General features: G+C 41.2%; 1 protein-coding gene across 3 annotated transcripts in view; it reads right to left on the bottom strand.

The window, feature by feature from the left end:
• Nucleotides 1-24,793, bottom strand: part of FRMD3 (FERM domain containing 3) — a 134,952-nt gene extending 110,159 nt beyond the window's left edge. For 2 of the 3 annotated variants that reach the window (XM_032096369.1, XM_032096370.1), the window contains exon 1: nucleotides 24,603-24,793. In XM_032096369.1, coding sequence (XP_031952260.1) covers nucleotides 24,603-24,701 — 99 coding nt within the window. In that variant the 5' untranslated portion in view covers nucleotides 24,702-24,793. The remainder of the gene's footprint in view (nucleotides 1-24,602) is intronic. The other variant, XM_032096371.1, reaches the window with a different exon arrangement.
• Between the last annotated feature and the right edge of the window lie 302 nt (nucleotides 24,794-25,095).

Here is a 25,095-nt window from a genome sequence, read left to right as displayed (position 1 = left end):
AAAACTAAAAACATGGCCTTAAAAAAAAAAAGGCACCATAAAAGCAAAAAAGATAAATACATTAAAACATGTCCCTTCTATGTATGGCTGAGACATACCTCAGTGCAGAACTTCACACACATAGGATGTGGGTAATACTAGCAGTGGGTCGCACTGCTTGAGGAAGGACATCTTCGCTAAATTGAGTTGCATTAAAAAGTAAAAATTCCCCAAGAGTGACACATAGACACTTTCTGCTTTTCTCCCCCCAGACACATATAGCTTCTTTAAAATAAACAAATAAATACACTCAAATGCACACATAAATAAATGTTTTTACAACCAAGTAATAAAATGTACTGATTTGTATTTACCTGAAAACCTTTGCTGATACAAGGCCATCTTTTGTGATCAGTAATTCGACCTTTAGTATTACTATATAGAATCCAGTGAAGCACTGAGCAGGAATCAGAAAAGCTTTCATAAAAATCCTTCGTATAAATTATGTTTCATGAGAGGTTGCATGCCCCAAAATTTCTCTCTCTATAATTGAAATAGGCGTGTTTAGAGACTCTCGCTTAAATACACTTTACTAGCTGTTTCATACAGGCTAAATTAGGTTTATGAAAATGGAAGATAAATACTTACTCTTAAATTACTTTAAAAAAATCATACTCCTAATGAGCTTGATTATTTTTAGTTCATAAGCAGGATTAGTTCATAAACAGAGTAAGATTTGCATCTCCAAAAACACTGATGTTCTATTCTCAGAAAATTATTTATTATTAAAATGAATTGCCAATCTAACAGGGTATCTCTCCTGCAAAGTCCTTTCAAACATCACTTTGTTAGGATAAAAAGAAAATAATACAAATATAGGACTGACACACTTTTGTGACCTTTCTTTAAAGAAAATGACCTACACTGAAAGATCCATTTCAGTAAATGTGAAAATTTGGGAGGTTTATATTTGTCTCCTCCTAAGCACAACAATTAATTAAGAAAAACACAGACAACACAGCCTTGCAAATTCTATTTAAATTGATAAATCCCTCTGTTTTATAGTCTAGTGGCAGGAGCGCCCAGGAACATAAAGCAGCACAGCAGCACAGTCAGTACCCGTGCCAGCATTCTCAGCCCTGACCTACCCTGCACCGTGCAATCAGTGACAAGCAGACGTTTACAGTTAAAGGCAGAATTTAACCTCAAGATGAACTGCAAAGGTGGAAATGTTTACAAAAATCCCTCATCAGGCATAATTTACAGTAGCAAGGAATGATCTTCAGTTCTAATCTAGTCAGGATTTTTGCCTGCTAATTTTTGTCAGTAAAACTTGAAGCCAAACTGGCACTTCAGCCATTGCACACACTGAAAACCACTGTGCAAGTACACTGTATCTAAAACAGCAACCAGGAAACTACTGACACACAAAATAAAAAATTTCATTTCAATACTTGCATTTTTTTCCTTTAGATTAGTTGGCTGTAGTTGATAATCTTTGAAAATGTTAGCCAACTTATCCATGTCATTATATTGAATATACACACCTAAGTATTTAAGTAATTAAATATCACCGAGCCTGAGTTCAATTCTTCTATTTCCATTTGGAAGGCTTCCTAAAGCTAGACATCATTTCCATTTGAGTTTTGTTTTAATGGGATGGGCACTAGAATTCAACTGAAAAGTAAACAAATAAATGTCTGCTAATTAAAACTAAACTATGGCTTGGGAAGGAGTTGGAAATGTGGATTGTCTACAGTACTAATTTCATGTATGTTCCTGGGCTTATATCTTTTTCTCATCATTTCATTCACAAGGTCAAAAGGGAAAAAAGCCTTCTTTCTTCAGTTCTTACCAGGTTCTGAAGTTTGTATAAGATATTGAGGTGAACAATCTGCCTAACTGTTCGAACAACAGCTATTGCTGTAAATATATATAGATATAGAAATACTATTAAAAAGTAGACATCTTTTCTAAGGTTTGTTATTTTGAAAGGGTTGTGATTTTTTTTTTTTTAATTTGGTACCAATAAACAATTTAAATTTCAGATTCCACTAGGTATTTAATTATTTAATCCTCAATATTGTGCAGTGAAAATGGAGCAAAACAGCTATAACATCTATCGATAGCACTCTGTTATGACAATAGAAAGGTTTGTAACTTTCCTTTTTGCCTTGATGGCAACTCAGAATAGCTGACTGGACTAACATCATCACAGGAAACTCCAGTTCATTATCTGTTTGCATCAGGCATAAAATCAGCTTTATTATAGTACATAAAGCAAACAACCTCAGCATTCTGAGTGCTTGAATAAGACTGCCATCGTGAGAACTACATAGCCTTAAACAAATTATTTATTTGGCCTGACAGAAGTGCAGAATTGTTGCACAAAATTAACTTTCAAAAATCATGTGACGCTCATGTAATTTACATAGTGAATCCTCAGTCTCTTGCAGAAACATTACTAAAGATAATAGGTGTAACATTTGAATTAGCTATTGTTCTTGCTGGAAGTCCAAGACTGACAGTAAGTACCAGCAGAGCTGGACACATTATTCCAAACCTCTGTTAACTTCTACCGAGCAAGCCAAGAAACCACTTACAGTATGCTTAAAAAAATTAAGACCACCACCAAAATTAAGTCATGCCTCTGAGAAAATTACCCTCTTCAGTGTAAGCATAACAAAATTGTAATAATGCGCATGTATTTCGGAGCAATTGCTTTTATGTACCGTGCACATGCAGTTCCAGATTTCAAGCATAATTCAGGAAATAAAGGTGACTCATGTATTATCCATGTACCTTCTACACACCCTCCACCATGTTGCTTCCACTGACTGCGTTGGAACCACTCAGTTGGTTTCACTCACCTTAGTGCACACTGGAGCAGTTTTTCAAAAAGAGCTAACCATTTCTCCATGCTAGAACTGCTAGATATAAACTTCTGTCTGTTTCTCACCCTGAGATTTTGAAGTGGCTTGCACCTGCAAACGGATCCTTTTCCTGCTTAATGATTTGCATTGAAGACTTGCTTCAAGGGGATGTTGCTAACTGGTTAAACAAACAGAAGTTGTACACGCCTTAATCTAAAATGTAAAAAATTGTGCAAGCTCTGTGTGTTCTTCACGGTACAGTTTTGCCTAAAGCTGATGCAAATCATAACCCTATTCCCACAGTAACACAGATTAGCTGTAAAGCACTACGCATAATTTCTAACTTCCCTCCAAATCCACTCTGCTAGGAGTTGGACAAGCATCGATCCATCCAATTAGTCACATGCTTACTTAACTGGCATGCTTATTTAACTTAATTAGTGCATTTCAAGCTACCTAAACTTATGTCCCTTCATATTCAAAGACATTGGCTCAGTGCATTTTTTGCAGTTAATGAACATGTAATCTGTCATACAGCTTACTTAAAAGTGATGAAAAAAACATTTTAAGCACACTAAAATTTATATGCAATGAAAGGTATATGTATTTGAATATCCCTTTCCTACATCTCTGGTGTCAGTAGTAAGGAAAGCACTATGTACACTTACATTCACTTCTGATTAGCCAGTGAAGCTAAGGAGGAGTCTGCTGCAAAATAAGAAAATTGCCTTCATAAATCAGGTGTACCATATTGAACCTTACTCATAATATCTCTGAGTAGTCAATGAATAATGAAGTAAGCATAAAAATGATTTTCTTTCACATATTTGCTCAGGAATAGAAAACTGGCACAGTGAGTTGGCATTCTTCACCCCACAATCTTAAGTCACACTAAACAATCCTTTAAAAGCTAATTGTGAAATGTTCATTTAAAAGTATTAAAGTTACTTAACTTCGTAATTTTCTGACAGACATTTGTTATATTGCTATCTTTCAGCGCTAACATATAAGCTGATTGCCTCATGCTGAAAGCCTGTTATCTAATCTAATTTTAACTCTTCTAGTTTAGTAAACTAATCTAGTCTAATTTAAGCTAGTCAAATACCTTATACAAATAAACAGAAACACTTCTTTCTTTTCCTAAATGGAGTTTCGTTTTCTCTAATACCTCAAACTTTTTCTCCAAAACAGCAAACTACATTGGAAGTCAATAAGCAGCTCACCTGCACTTTCAGCTTATACAACGTTCCCTAACACTTTGCTAAACCCCTGAGTTTTTCACATTAAAACTTTCACATTAGAGTTGTCAGCCATTTTTGATTGTTAAAAAGTGAAATTTTTTTTTTAAGAATTGAAAATCATACCTCTCAAGGTCACAGCATATACGATTTGTTGTAAAAAAAAGTACAGCAATTTTGTAGTAATTGAGGTGCTCAATAGAGTTGAGACTCACCTTTCAAACTTGTAGATAACATTAGAGACAATCCCAAAACACAGCAAATATAAATCTAGATGATATGATCCAGAAGACTGTGACCCTGCCAGCACAAAATGGGGCACTAGCAATCAGTCAGAATTCTCCATGCCAAATTCAAAGCAAGTAAGTATTAAAATATCATTTATTAATTGCAAATGGGATTCCACTGCTAAGCATCCAGAGATTTATTACCTTCTTGGAAGCACACCTAATACACAAGCAGCTTCACAGCCCATGCATCTTGGCCTGTCAAGGAACACTTTTAAAAGCCTCTTACTTGTTCAGTTAATTTTGAAGTATGAAAAAGCTCATGCTCTCATAACACACATCTACTTTGTTTCCTAAAATCACATTCTTACTACAAATAATCATTACTCATCCTAACCCCTAAGTAGACAAAAGTATAATAAAAGAAGACATTATTTTGTTATTGTTATTATGCAACTACGTTACCCCAATATCATATCCTCTAGCCTGCCAAATGCCATTCTGCTCCGCTGGTGTCTTTCCAAAAAATGATGCAAAGATCTTTTTCATGGTCTCCTGGTTCTCTGATTCTAATGGGGGACTTCAGCCATTCTAACATCTGTTGTAGGAACAACACAGCAAAGCACAAACAATCCAAGAGGTGGTTGGAAAGCATTGATGAACACTTTCTGCTACAGGTGATGGAAGGGCCAATCAGAAAAGCTGTACTGATGGACCTTATATTGATAAGGAAGGTTTGGTGGCAGAGTGAAGGCTGGGGAAACCTTGATTACAGTGACCGTAAGATCATGGAATTTTGTATAGCCTGAGGAGGGAACAGGGCAATGAGAATGATCACAGCCCTGGACTTCAGGAGAGTTAACTTCAGCCTCTTCAGGGACCTTCCTTGAAGAATCTCATGTGAACATGCTCTACAGGGAAGAAGGATCCTAGAGAGCCAATATTCAAGGATCACTTCATCCAGGGTGAAGACCAGTGCATGATGAGCAAGGAATTCCTGTCAAAACTCAGACATGGTCAGGAGAGGTGAAAGCAGGGACAGGCCATCTGGGCTGAATATAGAGACTTTGTCAGAGTATGCAAAAATGCAACAAGGAAGGCCAAGGCCAATTTAGAATTAATCTGGCCAAGGACATCCAGGATAACAAGAAGGGCTTTTGCCAATATATCAAGAACAAAAAGGAAACTGTGAGTCTGTTTCTGTGTGGAACAGGAACCATTGTAACAGAGACTGCAGAGAAAGCAGAGATGCTGAATGTCACCCTTGCTTCAATCTTCACTGACAAGAACAGCCCTCAGGAATCCCTGACCCAGGAACAAGGTCTGGAGGAAGAAAGATTTTCCTTTGGTTGAGGAAGATTGGGTTAGAGACAGCTTAGGTGCACATGACATCCACAAGTCCATGGGCTCTGATGGGAGTGATGGGAGTCCCATGAGTGCTGAGGGAGCTGGCAGACACCGTAGCTGGGTTACTCACAATCTCTTTGAAAAGTCGTGGTGATCAAGAGAGGTGCCTGAGGACTGGAAGAAAGCAAACATCACCTTGGTCTTCAAAATGGGCAAGAAGGAGGATCCAGGGAGCTACCAGCCAGTCAGTCGACCTCAGTCCCTGGAAAAGTGATAGAATGGCTCATCCTGGATGCCATCTCTGAGCACGTGAAAGACAAACTGATAAGGAGTAGTGAGCATGGATTCACCAAAAGGAAGTCATGTTTAACCTAACTGATTACCTTCTCTGATGGGGCAGTTGGCTGGATGGATGAGGGGAGAGTGGTGGATGTTGTCTACCTGAACTTCAGCAAGGTTCTAGGTACTATGCTATCCTAAAAGGAGAAATCAGGAATACTGTCTTTATGAGAGAATGGGGAGGTGGACTGAGAACCAGCTGAATCTCAGATCCCAGAGGGTCGTAGTCAGTGGCACAGAGTCTGATTGGTTGGAGGCCTGTCATACATGGTGTCCCAAAGGTTCAATAGTGGGTCCAATGATTTGGACAAAGAGACAGGAGCCTCCTCAGCAGGTCACTGATGACACAAAGCTGGGAGCAGTGGTCAATACCCCAGAGTACAGCCATTCAGAAGGGCCTTGACAGGGTGGAGAGATGGGCAAAGAGGAACTGTCTGAAATTCAGTAAAGGCAAATGCAGGGTCCTGCACTGGGGAGGAATAACCTCAGGCACCAGCACAGGCTTGGGCTGATCTGCTGGGAAGCAGCTCTGTTGAGAAGGACCTGGGGGTCCTGGTGCACAACAAGCTGTCCATGAACCAGCAGTGTGCCCCAGGGGCCAAGAAGGCCAATGGTATCCTGGGGTGCATTAGGAAAAGCATTGACAGCAGGACAAGGAAGCTGGTCCTTCCACTCTGCTCAGCCCTGGTGAGGCACAATTGGAGTGCTGCATCCAGTTTTGGGCTCCTCAGGACAAGAGAGACATGGAGCCCCTGGAACAAGTCCAGCCAAGGGCCACAAGCATGATTATCTACAGATAATCTTCACCCACCTATTCCCAGTTGTAGCTCAGCCTATCAGGTGCCTATCAGGACCCTATCACTTTAAGCCTCCTCGTCTCCTTCCTCATGAATGAGAGAGGATAACAACCACCTATCCTTCTCAGCTCCCACATTACATTCCTTAAACTTCCAAAACAACTAAGTTTCCTTCCAGGTCAGACCTTTCGCAGCATAAAACTGAATGCAAAATACATTCCATTATAATGTTCCAACCCCCTCTTTTCTTGGTATAGATGGCAATATGCAGAGACCACCACACCACACTGCCCACTGTCATTTCTTCATCTACTGGTGCCAATCTAGGCAACAGTTTCAATTTAAGGACTTGGGCTCCAAACACTGGCTCAGAAAATAACTCAGTTGCATTTGATAAGTCAATAATTATTGCCTGCCTTTGTGAGCACTGTCCACCTATTAACATGTATTGGCAAAAAGGCTTCAGACTGATATGTTTTCACTCTCATTTGTCATGAACCAAGAGCACATCCAGATTCAAGTACAACTTCTCATCAAAGTGGCAGCATGCTGTTCTATTTATATATGTAATATACTATTCCACTGTGTCTATGTCCTTAGACATGACAAGGAAGTGCATCTTACTTTGTGTTTGCATAGCAAAATGGGGTCCTTATCCATGCCTAAGGCTCTGTGGCACTAGTGTGATAATGTGATAATGCAGTAAACACTGCTGCCTCTGCCCATGGAAATGCACTCCACATGTTTCCTTCTGTTTCAAGCTGTCATTTGCATGTTGGCTCTCAGCTGCTTGCATTCATTGGATATACCAAGAGAGCCAAAGCATCTGAGTGTTATTGTCTGGTGTGGCTTTTTTAAATTACAGAAATGAAATAACAGATATTTTTAACTAAAGTTGCTCAAACTTTCACAACATATATTTTTAATTTAAAAATGGCAAATCCTGCAAAAATAAAATGGTAATATGGTACAGAAAAGCAAATTACTAGCATGGAGGAAAATTATTATCAGCCCTTTTTGCAAAAAAGCAGAAAAGGGTAGACTGATAATCTGTGACAATTCTAGCACTAAGGAACAATGGGCCCTGAAAGAACATGATTCTGCTTTCACCAAATTTTAAGCCCCTGAGTGGCACATGGTGTGATTTCTGGAAATTCTGAATGCTTCCTGTGCTATGCTCTCTATTTGTATCCCCAAATGGTTGTCTTGTAAACAATATCAAAACATAGAGTGCTTCAGATGATCTGGTGTGCCTGAGGTCTGGCAGGAACACTGCTGTACACAAGGTCATAGCTTGTGAGAATGGCAAAGATATGGGAAAGCTTAATGCTTAACATTCCTCGGGGACACAGTATCTACCCTGCACAGCAGAAAAGCAAATTTTTCAATTAAACCCCACCAACTCTGAAGCTGTGACAGTGTAGAAACAGCCTGAATGTCTACTTCTCTCCTGAGAATTTTGGAGGGTCACAGTGACCTTGTGAACCTAGGGTGACTATTACAGCTATGTTGTGATCAATGCAAGCTCCATCTCCTCTCTCTGCAAAACGGGAGAGGCTCAGAAGGCAGACAATGAATATGAATGGCAACTCATTTTTCCACACTACTCGTAGCAAAGCACATTCTTGTTCATGAGCTCTGCAGAAGACAACTTCCGGTGCAGTGCGAGACACTCTATCCCACAGTCACCTGAGGAACTAAATGTTTCTTTCAAAATACAAATTTTAGAGAACATGTTCCCATGTGAATGTATCCACATATATAGAGGGGAGAGCATTAGTGCTTCTATCTCAGATTTTTGAATTTTATAGTCATCCTTGCAGAACTCAGAAAGTGCTCCAAATTAAACACCCATTAGAGCCTCTCTCCCAACAGCAGCATTTATCTTTAAAACCTCCTTTTATCCTTAAAATCTACACCTCTCAGCATGCCCCATAGGAACGTTATAAATAGACATTAAGGGATGAATAGTCCCACTAAAACCACAAAATTCATGGAAAGTATCCCTTATTTCTCTGAGGGACGGGAACACATCAGCCAGCCCACTTCCCAGGCACAGTCCTGGCAATGACCCTGGGTTAGTGCAGCCTCACTTCAGGCATTTTGCAATCTCACATTTTAAGCCCTTAAAACTGAACTCCAGTACTGCCCAGGCTGGCTAAACATTCTTATTGGTCATGTTTAATTTTTCACCAACTGCTATGGCTGTGTCCCAAATTCCAAATGCTTCGTTAAATCTCCAAACCAAGACCAACCGGCAATTTGTACCTCCACTCACTCTCATACTCTTTTGGAGATAAAGGCAGTCACTCAACATACAAGTTTACCATTACATCTTGCAACACTTTATTAATTGCCTCACTGTCAGAGAACTCTTCCAGAATTTGCTTAATCAAATTCTCACACCAGCTAAGCCATGGGATGTGCCCAGTGCACAAAATCAGTGTCGTAAACATTTTTCATTCACTTAACAGAAAGCATGCTCCATGCCAAATCTGTAGCCATAGCCCACATCCTTTCTGTAGCCTTCAACATTTGTGGTCTCCGTCCATAATGAACAAAATTTGACTACCAGCATATGCTCTTTTATGTTTGGGCCACTAATAAGGTAAAGGATGTCACCAACATTACAGCATATCTGGCACCAGTTAAAGCAAATGTGCATAAATGAAGGAGCAATCATTAAGGCTTTACAGACACACTTTCCTCCAGAGTGTCTAAAATCATCCCCACATGCCCTCAAGTGCTGGAGTTTGTTTTGATCTCTGATGTAGCTGAAAGATGTGCAAAAGCAGGCACAACATTAACCACAGAATAAGTGTTCGAGACAGCATTGTGTTTTGTTTATTCCAGTGAGTGCATAAAATATCTAGCATTCATGAATCGTGTCAGAACGATGTTTACTTTGAACAGAAATATACATTTATCTTGCTCATGAAGCAGAAACCCCTCTCTCAGCAAGACAACTCAACTCATGGTATTTCTGCAAAGAAATACTGCTACAGGAATCTCACTGTACCTTTGGGAGGACAGTACTTTCCCTTTTATTTCCCTGCTTTCTTAAGCATACATTTAGCTGATCTATTTCAGGAATGGATGGGCAAAGCTTCACAGCTCAAAATGAGAAAAACAATATCCTGTACAAGCAGATTCAACTTTAATTACAAAGTAATATCAAATTTGTACGGACACAATAGGAAAACAGAATTCGTTAAACTGGCTTCCCCATGGATTCATAATCTTTCTTCATCATTCAGTCTGTAGGATAAAACACTCAGAATCCTCCTCCAGCAAACATTTTGGTTACTGCGTAAGCAGGAAATCCTCTGGAGATAGAAACGACAGAGGGAGGTTAGAAAATGCAATTTCTTCTGCATTTCTCAGAGAAGCGCCAAACATTATGTAGGGCACAAACCAGCTCTGCAGGTTCACCACAATCACAGCTCTTCGTGTCTTCTTTGAGTACTGCAAAGTCAGTGAATCAGGAATTTCAAGAAGAATTTACATGTCAGTGCGCCTACCTGCTTGTTCTTTAAAAAACCAGAAACTAGGAGAGTCATTAAAAATCCACTTTGATGCAGTGAACAGAACAAAGAAGTTCTTTTCTCAACAGATTACCTTTGTGACCAAGTATGAAAACATAGAGCTTTGCTTCAATGGAAAGAGGTTAATAAAAAATATACTAGTAATACTGAGACAGGAAGCAAGGGCTCTCTCTGGGCAGGAGAGGAGCAAGGACATCACCAGCAAAAAACCAATAACCTCCTTGGGAATCAAGACTACTACATTACTTCGTGAGCCACACCTGTCAACACCTGGTAGAATTTTAATCCTTCTTGGAATACCAGCAAAGTATTAGCTTGGCTAAGCAGAAGAACAGTATCAAACCTATTATTAGAAATCAGTGCCCTCAAAACTACCAAAAGCTCCTCCTGCAAAGGGTGGGGAGAAGAAGAAGGAAAAGCAAAGGCAACTAAATCTGTATCTGCATCTTCGCTGTAATTTTCCAAACAATAAAAGACAAAGTTTTTAAAAGCAGGTTAATGGAAAGACGTCAATTGCAGTGTAAGTCCTTCCATCCTCAGAATGCAGACCACTTATGGAAAATCTAGAAAGAAAATACAGCTTTCTAACAGGTTTTGGATTACAATAATAGTACTGACCACAAAACAACAAGAGCATTCACAGAGTAAAAAAGAACTGTGAAAAAGCAGATGTTGAAGCTATGAATAAAAAACCATTCGTGTCTATTTTTTCAGGACAGACATATCCAGTGAAATACTTATGATCTCATAACAGGAAACTACATACCATTTCCTGTGCATAGTTTAAACATCCTGTTTAGACATGGTGTGTAAATAAATTCTGGCGCATGCATGCACACACACACACACACACAAAAGAAACATTAAAAGATGTGAATATTCATACAAAATAATATATTAGCAGTGCCGAGTTTTTACAGGAAGAAAGGGACATTTAGTTTTCAAAAATTATTTATTTCCTCATGCTATGTGAAAGCACCTGCAGGACACAGAAACATTTCCGCTATCATTCAGGATTTCACATAACAGTGCAAATATAAAGAACAGGCAAAAATCTTTACCATAAAAAAATCTAAGTGTTGAATCTCAATTTAAAAGTGAATCAACACCATTAAAGCTTTGGAAAAGATACTTTAAAAATGTAGTTTGGATTGAGAGCTATCAGCCTAACAGACCATGAAAATAAAGATTTTTGTGATTTTAGAATCAATTAAAATAAATTAAATTTGTAAGAATAACCTAGTTAATGACCAAGAAGATGTAGAAATTGAAGTTTTTAAGGTACAATGTGGTTGTTGCAAAACCTGAGTCATATAAAAGAAATGCAGAAAGTCCCTATACAGACAGTTTGGATACTGTAAAAGCCTTAAAATTACACAGACTATAGGTAAATTACAGTCAAGATCATTCACTGAGCCAATAAATTCCAAAAGATTACCAAAACAAACAAACAAACAAGCCAAACAAACACCAAACAATGAACAAACAAACAAAAAACAGAAAAACAACCTCAATCCAAAATATAGCATGGAACTTCTAGCCATCACTGTCCAAAGACTAACGCCAGATCATTATCATTAAAAGATGGCCCAAAGAAGTACCTTGGGATGAAAAAAGTCAACGGGACACAAGTAAGCAATGATTTACAGAATCTATAACAATTCTTTGAATACTGCCTGTGAAATAATTACAGGAATTAGCAAACTCAGGAACTGTTTATCAACCAATCTAGGTCTCTGTTACCAAGACAATACACTGCCCCACTTCCAAAGAAAAAGTAGACATAAAAAATCATAGCCTGCAAGTGCCATAATGAGAATCTGTGAAAAGGGTTGAAGACTGGTGAACTGAAGAAATAGATAATGAAAAACAGATGCAACTGGCAAGTCAGATCCTGGCCTCAGGAGGGAGTCTGTGTTTAGGCACAGATCTGGTATCTTCACCCGTTACAGAGAAGGCAGGAAGCTAGGAGCTGCCAAAAGGCAGGAGAAGCAATCAAAGCCATTGCAGCTGCAGAGAAGAATTACAATTCCTACTTTCCTTTCCTCCGCAATCCAACCCAACCTCCTGTAGTTCTTTCTACATTCACAAGATTCATGAGCCTCTAAGAGAGTGTCAGAGACTGAAATATTATAGTTTATGACTTAAACATTTTCTTGAAGGACTTTTAAAACTGTATTACAAAAGCTGAAGAGAACACTACCACACCCTGAATGGGGCCCCGGCTGAGGCCTGACACTGCTCGCTGATGAAGATAAGATAAAGTAACAGCTCAGGGCTGGGGACATTCACTGAGCACAGGCTTAACACCTCCAAGATGAGGACCACAGCCCCAGGGCTATCAGCTGCCAGGCTCAACAGACCCTCGCACCAAGGGGGGGAGGGAGGAGAGGCTTTGGGTATCTTGGAAAAGCCTCTGGTCAGAGGTGCAGTGACTGCCCATCCTCCAACTGTGCAGAGGAGCCCAGCTGAGGGGTCCTCACTGGGGGCGGGGGGGAGCTTATCCACAGCAGGAGGGGGTGACATGGCCCATCACAGGGGCCCCCCTCAAAAGGGTCCCCAGACTGAGCACCAGAGCCCCAGAGATGATGCAACAGACCCTCAGTGTTGCAAGGCACACTGTCAAGCTGGCCCCTGCAAGGGAGGCACGTGGGCGTTGGCACCTGGCCCAGAGTGTATATGAATCCACGGAATTCTGCACTCTTTGGCGTGTGGCGGCGTGTGGTGGCGTGTGGCAGTGTGACATGGCGTGTGGCAGCGTGTAGCGGTGTGGCCACGGCGGCGACGGGGGACCCTCAGCACCAGCAGAGCGGATGGAGGGGAGCAACGAGATGTCACTGAGACCCTCGGATGGGTGATCTGCTTCCATCTAACCCCTGTCACCTCTCCCTGTTCCCCCATCCCCCACGCACACTTCTTTTTTCCATTTCTTTCTTTTCTTTCTTTCTTTCTTTCTTTCTTTTCTTTCTTTCTTTTCTTTCTTTTCTTTCTTTTCTTTCTTTCCTTCTTTCCTTCTTTCCTTCTTTTCCTTTCTTTTCTCTTTCCTTCTCTTTGCCTCTCTACTATTAAATAAAATACATCAATTTTTTGGCATCAACACCTAACCTCGTTTGGTTTTAATCTCGTTTCTGGGAATATTTTGAACCTTCTAAGTTCTTTCCAGTTTATGCACAGAGACTTAACTTTCTTTGCTTTTCTGAGTTTAAACCAGATCAAAAGAGAGAGTCAGGAGAGATCAAGTTATTTACACAAACCTAGCTGAAACAGAACTCGTCCCTTGACACCTTAAAGCAAATGTGAAATATAAAATAAGGAGGGGAACATAATAGATTAGTAAAAATTACCTCAGTGGTTGTGATTGTACATTTAAAAACTATGTTCTTTCACTGGAAAGAATTTCTACTTAACAGGATGAAACAAAAATACAGGTGCAAACACTGGTAAGATGTAACCAATACTGCCATCTTTGCATTGCATCACTTAACGACCGAAATCTCTACACAACTGAAGTCTTGTTCTCTTCCCCATGAGCACAAAGGACAGAGGGGTCTCTCCCTTTATTCAAATGAAGTTGATTTCTGCCTCTGTCTCCTCTGTGGACACTGGCCTGTGTGATTTTCCACATGCCCACATATACCAGCATTCCGCTACTAGAATTTCTCTTCTACAGCAGCATTTTTCCACACTTAAGTTTAAACTCAAGGCAACTGCATGAATTGCTTTGTGACGTCTCATCATCACAACATGAATCAAGCATTCCCTCCCTGTGTTTTCACTGAAATTACACCATAAATTCTTCTGGGCAAGATACAAACCAGCCTCTGATTCTCAAGAAGGTAAGAGGATGAAAATTGCTACTTCTTTGGTGCATATAGTGCACACACAAAAAATACCTGAACACACTGTCCTGAAACTGTGCAGATTGTTCATTTTGCCTTTAGATGTGCTACTCTCCTTGCTTTAATGCCCACGAGCCAGCAGCATGGTTTGGTTTGGGTACTGACAACTTCTGCTCAACTCTATTCTAGTGGCTGTTAAGTACCAACTGCCAGACCATAAAGAAAACTAATCCGGAAATTCTGGCAATGTGAGCAGATTCTCCAGTCAAAACAGAAAGCCTCCCTGGATCTGCACTTAGCAACTGGCAGGGGGACTTCGAGCCGCTGGAGTGATTTTATCTGAATGGCTGAATGTGCACACTGAATCACTCACAGCACCATCTGTAACCGAGGATGGAACTAAAGAAAACTCACACAGAGCAGGAGCAAGCAGGGTCAATGCATGTGGTGCACTCCACTGACTGGCACACTGAATGTCTCAAGATGAATCCTTGAAGTCACTAAAGTTCAGGCTGGCACAGCACAGCTTCAGATTTTAACTTGCACCCCTGTTAACTGTCCCATGCAACACGAGAGCAGCTATCATCCTCTGATTATGCAGTATTTATCTTTGTTTCTCAATTTTAAATTAATAGGGTGAATGCAAAAGATCAGCTGCCTTTTGTTCTGAAAAGCCTAAACAAATAGGACTAGAAGTATGTTCTGTAGTATTTCTGTGGCCTGTATAGCACTCCATAGACAATCTCATCTGCATTTTTCAAGTACTGTTCAAATAAATAAAGAAACAGCCACATCTCATTTATCACTCCTCTACAGGGCCTGGAGTTTGTGTTTGAAAAAGTGAAAACAACAGAACACCATTAACAGAAGTTGTGCAGAGGACTTTTGAATTAGACTCTGTTGCTAAGAGCACTCAAAACAACACACCCTCTCCCCCCAAACAAAAATCAAGACTATCATCACAGAACAGATTACAGGTACAAATCCAAGATTACAGCCATATATTCTAAATGCAGATGCTTTGTAAACACCTACTAAGACCGGTGTGACTCCTGGTTTAACGACCAACAACAGTTGAAGATCCTCCTCACAATACTTCAGATTTTCCACTTAAAATGACAGTGCCGTGAACACAGCCACCATTTCACATGTTTTAGTAACGAACTATAAAATGCATCTTTAGTCATTCAGAAAATCTTTTTCTTTCCTTTTTTTTTTCTTTTTGAAAATGGAGCTTGCATCTATACTAAGACTACCAAAACCCTCCAAGCATTTTGGAGTGTTGAAATCGACCACCCATGTCAGCAAACTGCTACGACAACAGTAGTGTTTCTCCTAATTAGCATTCTTGCCGACTTGTTCCCAAGTATTTTCCACGGGCCTCGTTGCTGATACACGTGTTGCAAGAACCCCCACTGCAACAGATAGGAGAGTCCAGGAACCATTCCCAAAAGGCAGGTCACACATAGACATGCTGTTTTGGAGGCAAAAGAGTTTGACTAGTCTCTGCACCTGGAAACAAAAGAAATACACACCATTGCAGTCTGAACTTCATGCATCAATATCCTCACAAATTCAATTTATTTATATTTAACAAATTATGTCCTGTTGTAAATTCTTCTGATACTGTTTGGGTTTGGAAGATGAAGGCACTGTGCGTTTGTTTTCATTTTGTAATCCCATTTCTTTTTAGCTTTCTGTTATGTGAAAAACTGTGAAAAGTGGGCATACAGGCTGATGGCATGGAAAATGTTTTGCATGGTGTTGTCAGAAGTTCTAAAGTTATCTTTGCAACATTGCCCCTTTATAGCAAATTTACGTATTACAACATCAGGAAAAAAATAATCAGATGGAAATCATCTTGGTTTGTGGTTTTTTTAAGTACAATTCTAATCCAAAGACAGTTGCTATGGGGAAAATATCATTGTGAGATAATATATTTGAAAGGAGCAAAATACATCTTTGATACAAATTGTTTACTTCTTCTTGGGGTTCAAATAAACAAGGGAAAAATAACAGTATTTTTAATGAAGATGTTGACTCATTTGACATATTTTCCAAAGGAAGCATTTAAAGAGCAATGATTTTGCAGCCACTTAATACTTATGTATCTTACTGCAATTATTTTTAATTGCCAGACTTCCAGCTATTGGACGAGTTATTTCCCTTTGTGAACACTTCTGCTGAAAAAGAACTTAAGGTATACCACCCTTTTCTTTCGCCTTTCTGGCAGTGAACAACCTTGAGAAATTTTATACATTTACTGAACCATGTATGGATTGGTATGACACATTTTCTCTGAAGTTTCCAGGCAGGGGGAACTTTCCTCTGAATGTAGCAGTACTAGATCATCTGTGTTCATTCTTCAGTAACTCCCATGAACAGCGACCACAAATATGATGATTACTGTTCACACTTGGCTTACTACTGCCATAGAACCTCATCTATCTTGAAATGGCAAGCACACTGAAATGGCAAGAGCTGATTATTCAATACACCTCCACCAAAAACATGTTAGACCCTGAAAAGAGGAAAACAGAAACACTTTTTGGAATTGAATGTTTGTAGCTGGAAAACATAATGTAACTGACAGTAGAGGTGTGAAGAAAGGAAAGTGTGTTGCTGATATTATTATTGTTTTTGTTGTTATCATTATCATAATCATTATTATTATTATTTCATGCCAGAAAGAATAAGATTTAATATTAATTTATTTACTGCTGAATTATTAAAACTGTGTTTTCACTATCAGACAAGGAATTAAAACAGTGAGAACAAAGAACAAAAATGTGATTTGCAAGGTCTAGAGTGGGTCTCTGAGAAAGCAAGGCTAAGCAGAAAAATGAGACAGTATTTAAGCAATCAAAAATGAAGGAACAGACAAGAAGCCTCAGTTGAATGAAGAACTATATAAGGAGATATATTCCATAGACAGCAGGGAAAGGCACAGCCAAAGTCATACACTGACAGCTTGGCTTTAACAGGAAAAGGAGAGAAGGATTACCTGGACATTATGAACCTTGTCAACAGGTTGACATTATCAACACTAGGAAAGGAGGGGAAGTGCAAAAAGAGAGAGAGAACAACAAGAAGATGAAGAGAGCCATTTCAGTGTGTTTGACTTAATAAGCCAAAATACCCAGGGATCTGTACTACAGAACACAAGCATTTTATCACTCTCCAACCCACCTGGTTGTTTTTTTTTGAGGAGGAAGAGAAAAATCAGCTGCCATTTTTCCCATTCTTTAACCTAAGTTTTTAAACCTTGAGTTTTTAATATAATATCTGTTATAGGGGACCAGCAAGAACCATACAGACTCCCTATATCACCTTCCCATAGAAAAGGCATTAATCTCTCCTTTTTTTAAAGGTAAGTTCAGGAGCATTGACACACACTATTAAATAATTTCTGACCTCTACAGGAAATTCAACCTAGGAAAATACAAACAAAATGTGAAAATACAGGACTTCCTTACAAATTATTCATTTTGGCCAGTTAATTCTACCAAATTATTTCTTCTTGGCTGCGTCCTCTATTCAATCTCACTTCAGTGAGATTGAATAGAGTCAGTGCACTGAAGATGCTCATATAGGTGAAGGTGTCTCAAGGCGCAAGAAAACTATGGTGAGGTGCCAAAAGCCCTTTCAAGAAAAAAAGGGCATGAAGTCCCTGCAAAGTGTTCTGTATCTCACAGGAGTCACTTTTCTATCACACAGGATCAAAATGATGACTTGCAGTTCAGAGATATAAGCTGAATGGTGTTACTGATTTTCTAGTTGCCTTTTATTATTACTTCAGCTCCACATCTACTGTTCATCTAGTGTCCAAACATGCCTGACCATAGAGAATGCAGAAATTTTTATGCAAAGCTGAAAGAAAAATGAAAGGAGGGTAAAAGTGAAAAGATTATACTTACGTTTTAAACTGGCAACTCTCCTTTTAGCTTGTCCCTTTTAAATAGACAACTTAGTGTAAGGATGCCTGTATTTTTCATAATTTTTTTTCCTCCAGGTTTCAGCACCAAACCCACCAGTACATTAAGTTACTTATCATCTACATTGTTTCTTTTTTACTGAAACACGTTCAAAATATGAATTACAATGTCAATCATGACACAAAGCAAACAGGCAGTTAAAAAGGAAATGCAAGATTAGGGTCTTTAGGACAAAGAATTTTCAGATTTTGTTCTTTAATCAGACAACATGAGAATGTGGAAAAAAACTAATTCATCATTAATAAGCTTTAGCCAACAGTAAAGCAGTTCAGCGGCAGGTTAGTATATATTGGATAAAGTCCTGTATAAACCAGCTTTCGGAGTATTTTCATTTAAAATAGCAAGAAAGAACAACAGAGCTCATGAATTAGTAGAAATACGGCAGTGTTACACATAGGTATGTGCCTTTTCTTTACCAGAGACAAAGAAACCAACATTAAGCAAACACCAAGTTTCAGAAACACATATCAAAATCCATCAAGACAATTAATTTCTTAATTTTTAATGAGAACTCATAACACCCTACTAATCTTCTAGTGGCACTTTCTATTCCTGTTTCTTTTTCAGCCCTGGAAGGAGCTAAGAGCACATCCTTAAGGACTATTAATGTAAAAAAACAAGAACAAAACCAACCAATCAAACTCCAACAAACAAACAGAAAACAAATACATTACAGCAACTTTAATCAAACACATGCAATTACAACAGAGATAGCTTTAACCCATAGGCTTAGCTTTCTTAGAGAGTCTTCCCATGTGCGACTCTCACCAAGAGTACAATTGTAACTGTACAATTAGACCCTCAAGCATGAGTTCAGGAATACAAGCCCTAATGAGCAGTTTCTAAAATGTGTCAACAGAACATGGAAAGGAATTCCTCCTAACCTGCATCTCCTTTCTTATCTCATCTTACTATTTTGGACACTATAGTATCAATCCAGCAGCTTGAGGCTCTTGCTTGTTACGCTTCTAACATCTCTCCCAGGATAAGTATAAATTCATTAAATCTCCTGCCTTCTGTCTACATAATCCCTTAACCTCTCCCTTTCCACAGCTATGATTCTCTGCCTTCTTTTCATCTCTGACTTCTCCACTACTTTCATTCTCATGCTGCCTTCCCTTTCCCACTTATTTTTTTAACTCATTGGCATTCAGCATACCTTCACAGTGAGACTTGTGGTCACTACTCTTTTACTTCACAGCCTGCTTCAGCATGTTGTTTTGGTTTTTACACTTTATTGAGGGATGGGAATTTTAAATAGAGTTCTCTGGTTAGCAGATTTCTATTAAATTTAGCATTTGCCTGTAAGACACAGACCAAGCAGAAAACATTAAACAAGTAGGCAACTTTCCAGTGATCAATGTGCTACAAAAAGAACTAGACAGAACAGTGTATGTCACGTTTAAAAGAAAATTAGAAAAAAAAGAGTCAAGCAAGTAAATTATTAGCTGAAGTACAGGCAGCAGTATTCAAACTGCACAGAAGCTGCTCCCAAAATTAGATTAGTAAAGCACAAGACCATTCTACACTGTTGAACCATCAGCAGAAAGAAGTGAGCTTTCTCAGATCTTGTCACCTTCATTTTAAATTCTGCAAAAGAAGTGAAAAGGTCTAAGAACAGACCATGAATAAATCAAAGCTTTGCTCTGCTATATTTTCTTCCTGATTCCTAAACCAGTTTTTAAAACTAATATCTTTTCCTTGCTCAAAATCTGGACACACATAGAAATTCAAGCTTTTTCATTTAAGCAACAATCAAATAACTAATTAGATACAATTAAAAGAAAAAAACAGTGTTGTAGACAACTGATATTTTTGGAAATATCAAAACAGATATTTTTATGGGAAAGCTCATACAAAGCAAAACTTGTGTCATTAAAAAGGCCCCATTACAACACAATTTTACATATGGATTGAGATACAAGAAGACCCAGTCATGAAGTATTTCTACAAATAAACACACAGACAGGAAAGTTCACTACCATTTTCAATAATAAGCTCCAAATGAGAGAAAATCTTCAGTCATGCCAATCTTATCTCCAGCTGTGCACAGCTGGACCTGATCATCTCAAGGAGTAAAGCAAAATTTGAATTAAGGAGTGAGCAAGTGGTGTGGGTTAAACCAAGACCTGTTCTGGGCTGTTGTTACTAAAAGGCTAACTTGGTGCATGAAGTTATTGCTTGAAGTAAAAATGGAAGGTTTTGCCCATTATGTCACTGACTCAAAAGAGATGTATCTCATTAATACCTCCAGAAAGGAGGTCTTCTTGCTGCTTCAGACTCATTTCCAATAGTTTTGAAGACCTACTTCCCCCCACTGCCCTCTTTCAAACCTTGGTTCTGTGCTTTATCAGGCAGGCTGCACAAGCAGGTCACCTCTTTCTCTTGCAAATGGAAACAGACAGTGGCCACTGGCCCTTCAGGCTGTTTTTCATAACCTCTCAATTTTAGCTGTGCCACAGCAGCTTCACCCTACTGCTGCTATAAGACTTTCTGACTACAGGTCACAGAGAGCCTTCACAAACAAAAAATATGGGAAAATAAACATCACCACAAGAATTAGTTAGGTGTCCCTCGGGCCCCAGCCCTTTCTTGTGTCTGTCACGACTTCATCTATTTTGCAGTCACAAAGTGTCTCAGATGAGGAGGACGACGCACTGAATCTTGACCTTTGAGCTGCAAACCTAGCCTTGAGCAACTTGGTGACCTACATGGCAGCTGCACAACTCAATAACTAGTTGGCTGGAGTCTGAAAATGCATGATTCACTTCTGATTCTCTCCACACTGCTCCATATGCTGTCACTAGATTATTTGTTAAAATATGTAATTTCCAAAAGCAGACTTTATTAGCTTGGTGGCTTGATGTAATGCTGCTTTGAAAGAACTCTAATAATAGAAATAAAAATGTATTTTCTTTGCCTACCTAAACACTGAAATTTACACAAGAAGGAAAAAAATACATACATATGCATATGCAGCTTTTAAATATATCTGCTCCTGCTTACTTTCCCTAAAACTACCTCCCAGTGTTTTAGATGAGTAACACACAATTCTGGTTGCATATTTTGTAGGGCCAAAGATCTACAGTGCATCTGAAAATCAGCATGCATCTTTGCCCAGAAGTGGTGCCAGGGTCCTGTGGTACTAGTCTATGTGTGCAAGCCAACTGCTGGAAAGATATACTTTAAAAAGTAGGATTTGGTAGAACTTGGTGTGCTAAACTGCAGCAAATCACATCTACACACCTCACCAGCCAGGCTAGCTACGTATCTCCCCTCCCTTTCCCCTGAAAATGCACAGCCAGAGTTTCAGTTGTCAGATTCCTTACTGCGTCCTGTGTCCCTAGAAGACTCTGATGACATTTCTCAGTGTTGTAGAATTAGGCTTTCTTATCCTCTTAATGACCAAAACACAGCTGTCCAACATGTTCCAGCTGGCAAACCCTGGCGTTTCTACTGTTAACCCAGCAGCACATCATCTGGGCTATTTTGTCCCGGTGAGCATGCATCAATATGCATATATAGAACTAATAGGCAAGTGGGGGGTTCTTTCATTAAAAAAAAATTTAGTATCGCTAAAGCTCCTAGCAAGTTTTGTCCACATTAAGAAGTTCAAATACAGGCCTGACAGAGAAACTGAAGACAGAAAGTTGAGTGGTTTGGGATTCATTAGTCTAGTGTCTTAAAAGCTATGCACACACAGGAGCATAAATAAATTATACAACTATACTATATGTCCTCTGCATATACAGTGATAGGTAAGGGGTAGCTGTCTTATTAAGCAGTTCAAAGTTTGTGGCAAAGGAAAGAGTGACAAGCAAGTCAGAATGACAGAATATCATTAATTGCATGTTTCTGGTGAAGTGACCAAGAGCAAAGTAATTCCTCATACTAGGTTCTGTATTTACATACTTAGAATTTCAGTACCTAAAATCCCATGGGGGTAAAAAACAGTCTGAGCTATTCTCACCTTTTAAATGTTTTTGTCAGTGTGCAGACTCAGAAAAACAACTTCTAATCGATATTATAACAGATTCAATCTTCAGAACTATCCTTAGAACTCTAATAGTTAAAACATTTTCAACAGTGACTTTTCTCCTGCATGCAGAATGAGCCACAAAAATGCAATACCATATAACTGGTTCTGAGCTCATTGCCTCACCTTGACCAACACCTAAAGTAACTCTTTTTTTCTGCCCTGTAGGCATTGAAGGGCATACTCTTAGCACATGTAAATCTGTTGAATACTACAAATCCAAAGAGCTGTAATAACACCATTTCAGATTCTGACCTTAAATTTATGATTGTTTAAAGAGACTAATTTTTAAAGGTGCCAAATAAGTTATGCAAAGCTTGCATTAAACTCCAAGAAAATACTCTGAAGGCCATGCTGCTTCTTACCCAATAAATCGTATAACCACACTCTTCATTAATAAGAGCATTATAATGATACAGGTACAAAATATTTTCTGCTGTGTAACTTCCTGTTACTTCCAGGCTACATGCTGTTTGAGAGTAACTAGTACGCAACCACAGACTGGGAGAGGAGTGTGTGGAGAGCAGCCCTGCAGCAAGGGATCTGGGGGTGCTGGTGGGCAGCAGCTCAGTGTGAGTCAGCAGTGTGTGCCCGGGCAGCCAGGAGGGCAAACCCCATCCCGGCTGCATCAGACACGGCAGCACCAGCTGGGATCGGGATCATCCTGCTGGATGCAGCCGTGGTGCGGCCTCACCCTGAGTCCTGTGTGCTGTGCAGGGCCCCAGAGTTTGAGAAGGACGGGAAGGTCCTTGAATGGTCCAGAGAAGGACGGCAGAGCTGGTGGAAGGGCTGGAAGGCACATCCCGTGAGGAGCAGCTGAGGGCTCTGGGTTTGTCTAGTTTGGAGAGAAGGAGGCTGAGCTGAGAGGTGACCTCATTGCTCTGTACAGCTTCCTTAGGGGGGATGTGGAGGGGGATGTACTGATCTGTTCTCCCTGGGATTTAGCGACAGGAGATGTGGGAATGGCTCAAAGCTGTATCAGGGGAGGTTCAGACTGGACATTAGGGAGTACTTCTTTACAAAAAGGATGGTCAAACACTAGAATTTCACAGAACTGATGCCTCAAACCTGCCAGTGCCTCAAAAAGAAACATTTGGGCAATACCCTCAGTAACAGTCTTTATGTTTTGGTCAGCCCTGGTGCAGTCAGGCAGTCGGATTAGGTGATTGTTTTAGGTCCCTTTTAACTGGAACTATCCTACTCTATTCTTGTGTTAAATAGCTCTGTTGGAACAAACAGAAACCATAATTTGGTCCGAGCGAAAATGGAACTTGCATTTCATGGCACTTGGTTTTTTAGCCATAATGGTTTTTGTATAAGGTTACCAACTTGATTTTGAGCTGTAGTTCTTTCATGTTGCCAGAGAGACAGAAACACCAACTGTGAGTGACAAACAACTTCCTAAAAGACCACTCACATATTCTGATCTGGATGCCAAGTTCATCTATGTGATTCTATGAATGCCATGGAAATTTCAGAGGGTTACTTGATTTTAATGTTCGCAGTTAAATCTGTAAGAAACTGTAAGAATCTGTATTCCACAATGCACCAGAGTTATGGTTCTTGTTAGGACACCAGAAATACCCCTGCTTTCACACATTACAAACATTGCTGCTCCACCAGAAAATCACAGACTCCTTACTTTGCATCCTTATTCTTATTACTTGAAGGAATAAAAAGAGGGACTAAGTAATTAGGAAGAGGGACTACGGCGAAGGTGGTTTTTTCCCAACCACACAGCAACTACTGTCACTGAAAAGCCTGCAAGTTATTTTTTGTCTTAAATGAAGAGGAAGAGGGAGCAGCGCTTCATTTTGAACTCTGCCCGCTATCTCGGTAACGGAGGTTCCCGACACCGCACGCCGCGGGCCTTGCTTCCAAGGCAGGGCTTTCCCAGCATGGGAGAGCGAGTCCTCCCGCACACTGGCTCCGCAGCCAGCGGTGCCCTCCGGGGCGTCCCGTTACCGCCTCGCGGGACGGGCGAGTCGCCGCCGGGATGTTCCCCCTGGCCCGGGCCACCGCAGCCCAGAGCGCTCCTCCCGCCCGCGGGGACGCTGTGCCGGGGATGCCGGAGCCCGAGGGATCCCGCGGCTCCAGCAGCGGCCGGCCGGGCTCCACGCCGGGCAGTGCAACGCCGTGGCGCAGCACGGGAGGCGGCGGAGCAGCCGCGGCTGCCGCGCCGCAGGTGCGCGGAGCCCCCGCCGAGAACGGGGTGTGCGGGGAGCGGAGCTCCCGCCGCGGCCGCGCCGAGCCGAGCTGAGCCCAGCCCAGCCCAACCGAGCCCAGCCCAGCCGAGCCCAGCCCAGCCGAGCCGCCGCCCGGGCCCTGCGACCCGCGAGCCGCTCCCCGAGCCGCCCCGCCGCCGCCGCCCCTTCCCGCGCCGGCACCTGGATGTGGCAGGAGATCTCGGAGTCGTCCAGCAGCCGCACGGTGCATTTCATCTCCGCGCTCAGCGACCTGATGCTGGAGCTCCGGAACCGGATCATCCCGGCAGCCCGCCCGCCGCTGCCGCCCCGCAGGCAGCTGCAGGGGGCCAGCCTGCAGCGGCGCCCGGCCGACCACGGCACGGCGCGGCACGGCGCGGCGCGGCGCGGCACGGCGCGGCACGGCGCGGCGGCAGCGCCACCCCTCAGCCCCGCGGCGCCCCGCCGCCGCCCGCCATCCGCCCGCCCGCCGCGGCTCGGGCCGCCGCTGCGTCAGGATGCGCTCCGCTGGCCGGCCTCAGCATCCTCCTGCGCCCGCCCCCGGCATGGCACGGCGCGGCACGGCGCGGCCCGGCCCGCGGGGGCACCTCTCCGCCCTCACCTGCTCCTCCCGCTTCTCCGCCCCACCGGTCCCGGCTGGGCTCCCTGCGGGGCTCCGTTTCGTCGGGCTCGCTGC

The sequence above is a fragment of the Corvus moneduloides genome, chromosome Z (genome assembly GCF_009650955.1).
Source record: "Corvus moneduloides isolate bCorMon1 chromosome Z, bCorMon1.pri, whole genome shotgun sequence".
NCBI lineage: Eukaryota > Metazoa > Chordata > Aves > Passeriformes > Corvidae > Corvus > Corvus moneduloides.
The sequence above is the reverse complement of the archived record's forward strand: the minus strand, read 5'-3'. Positions and strand labels throughout refer to the sequence as shown.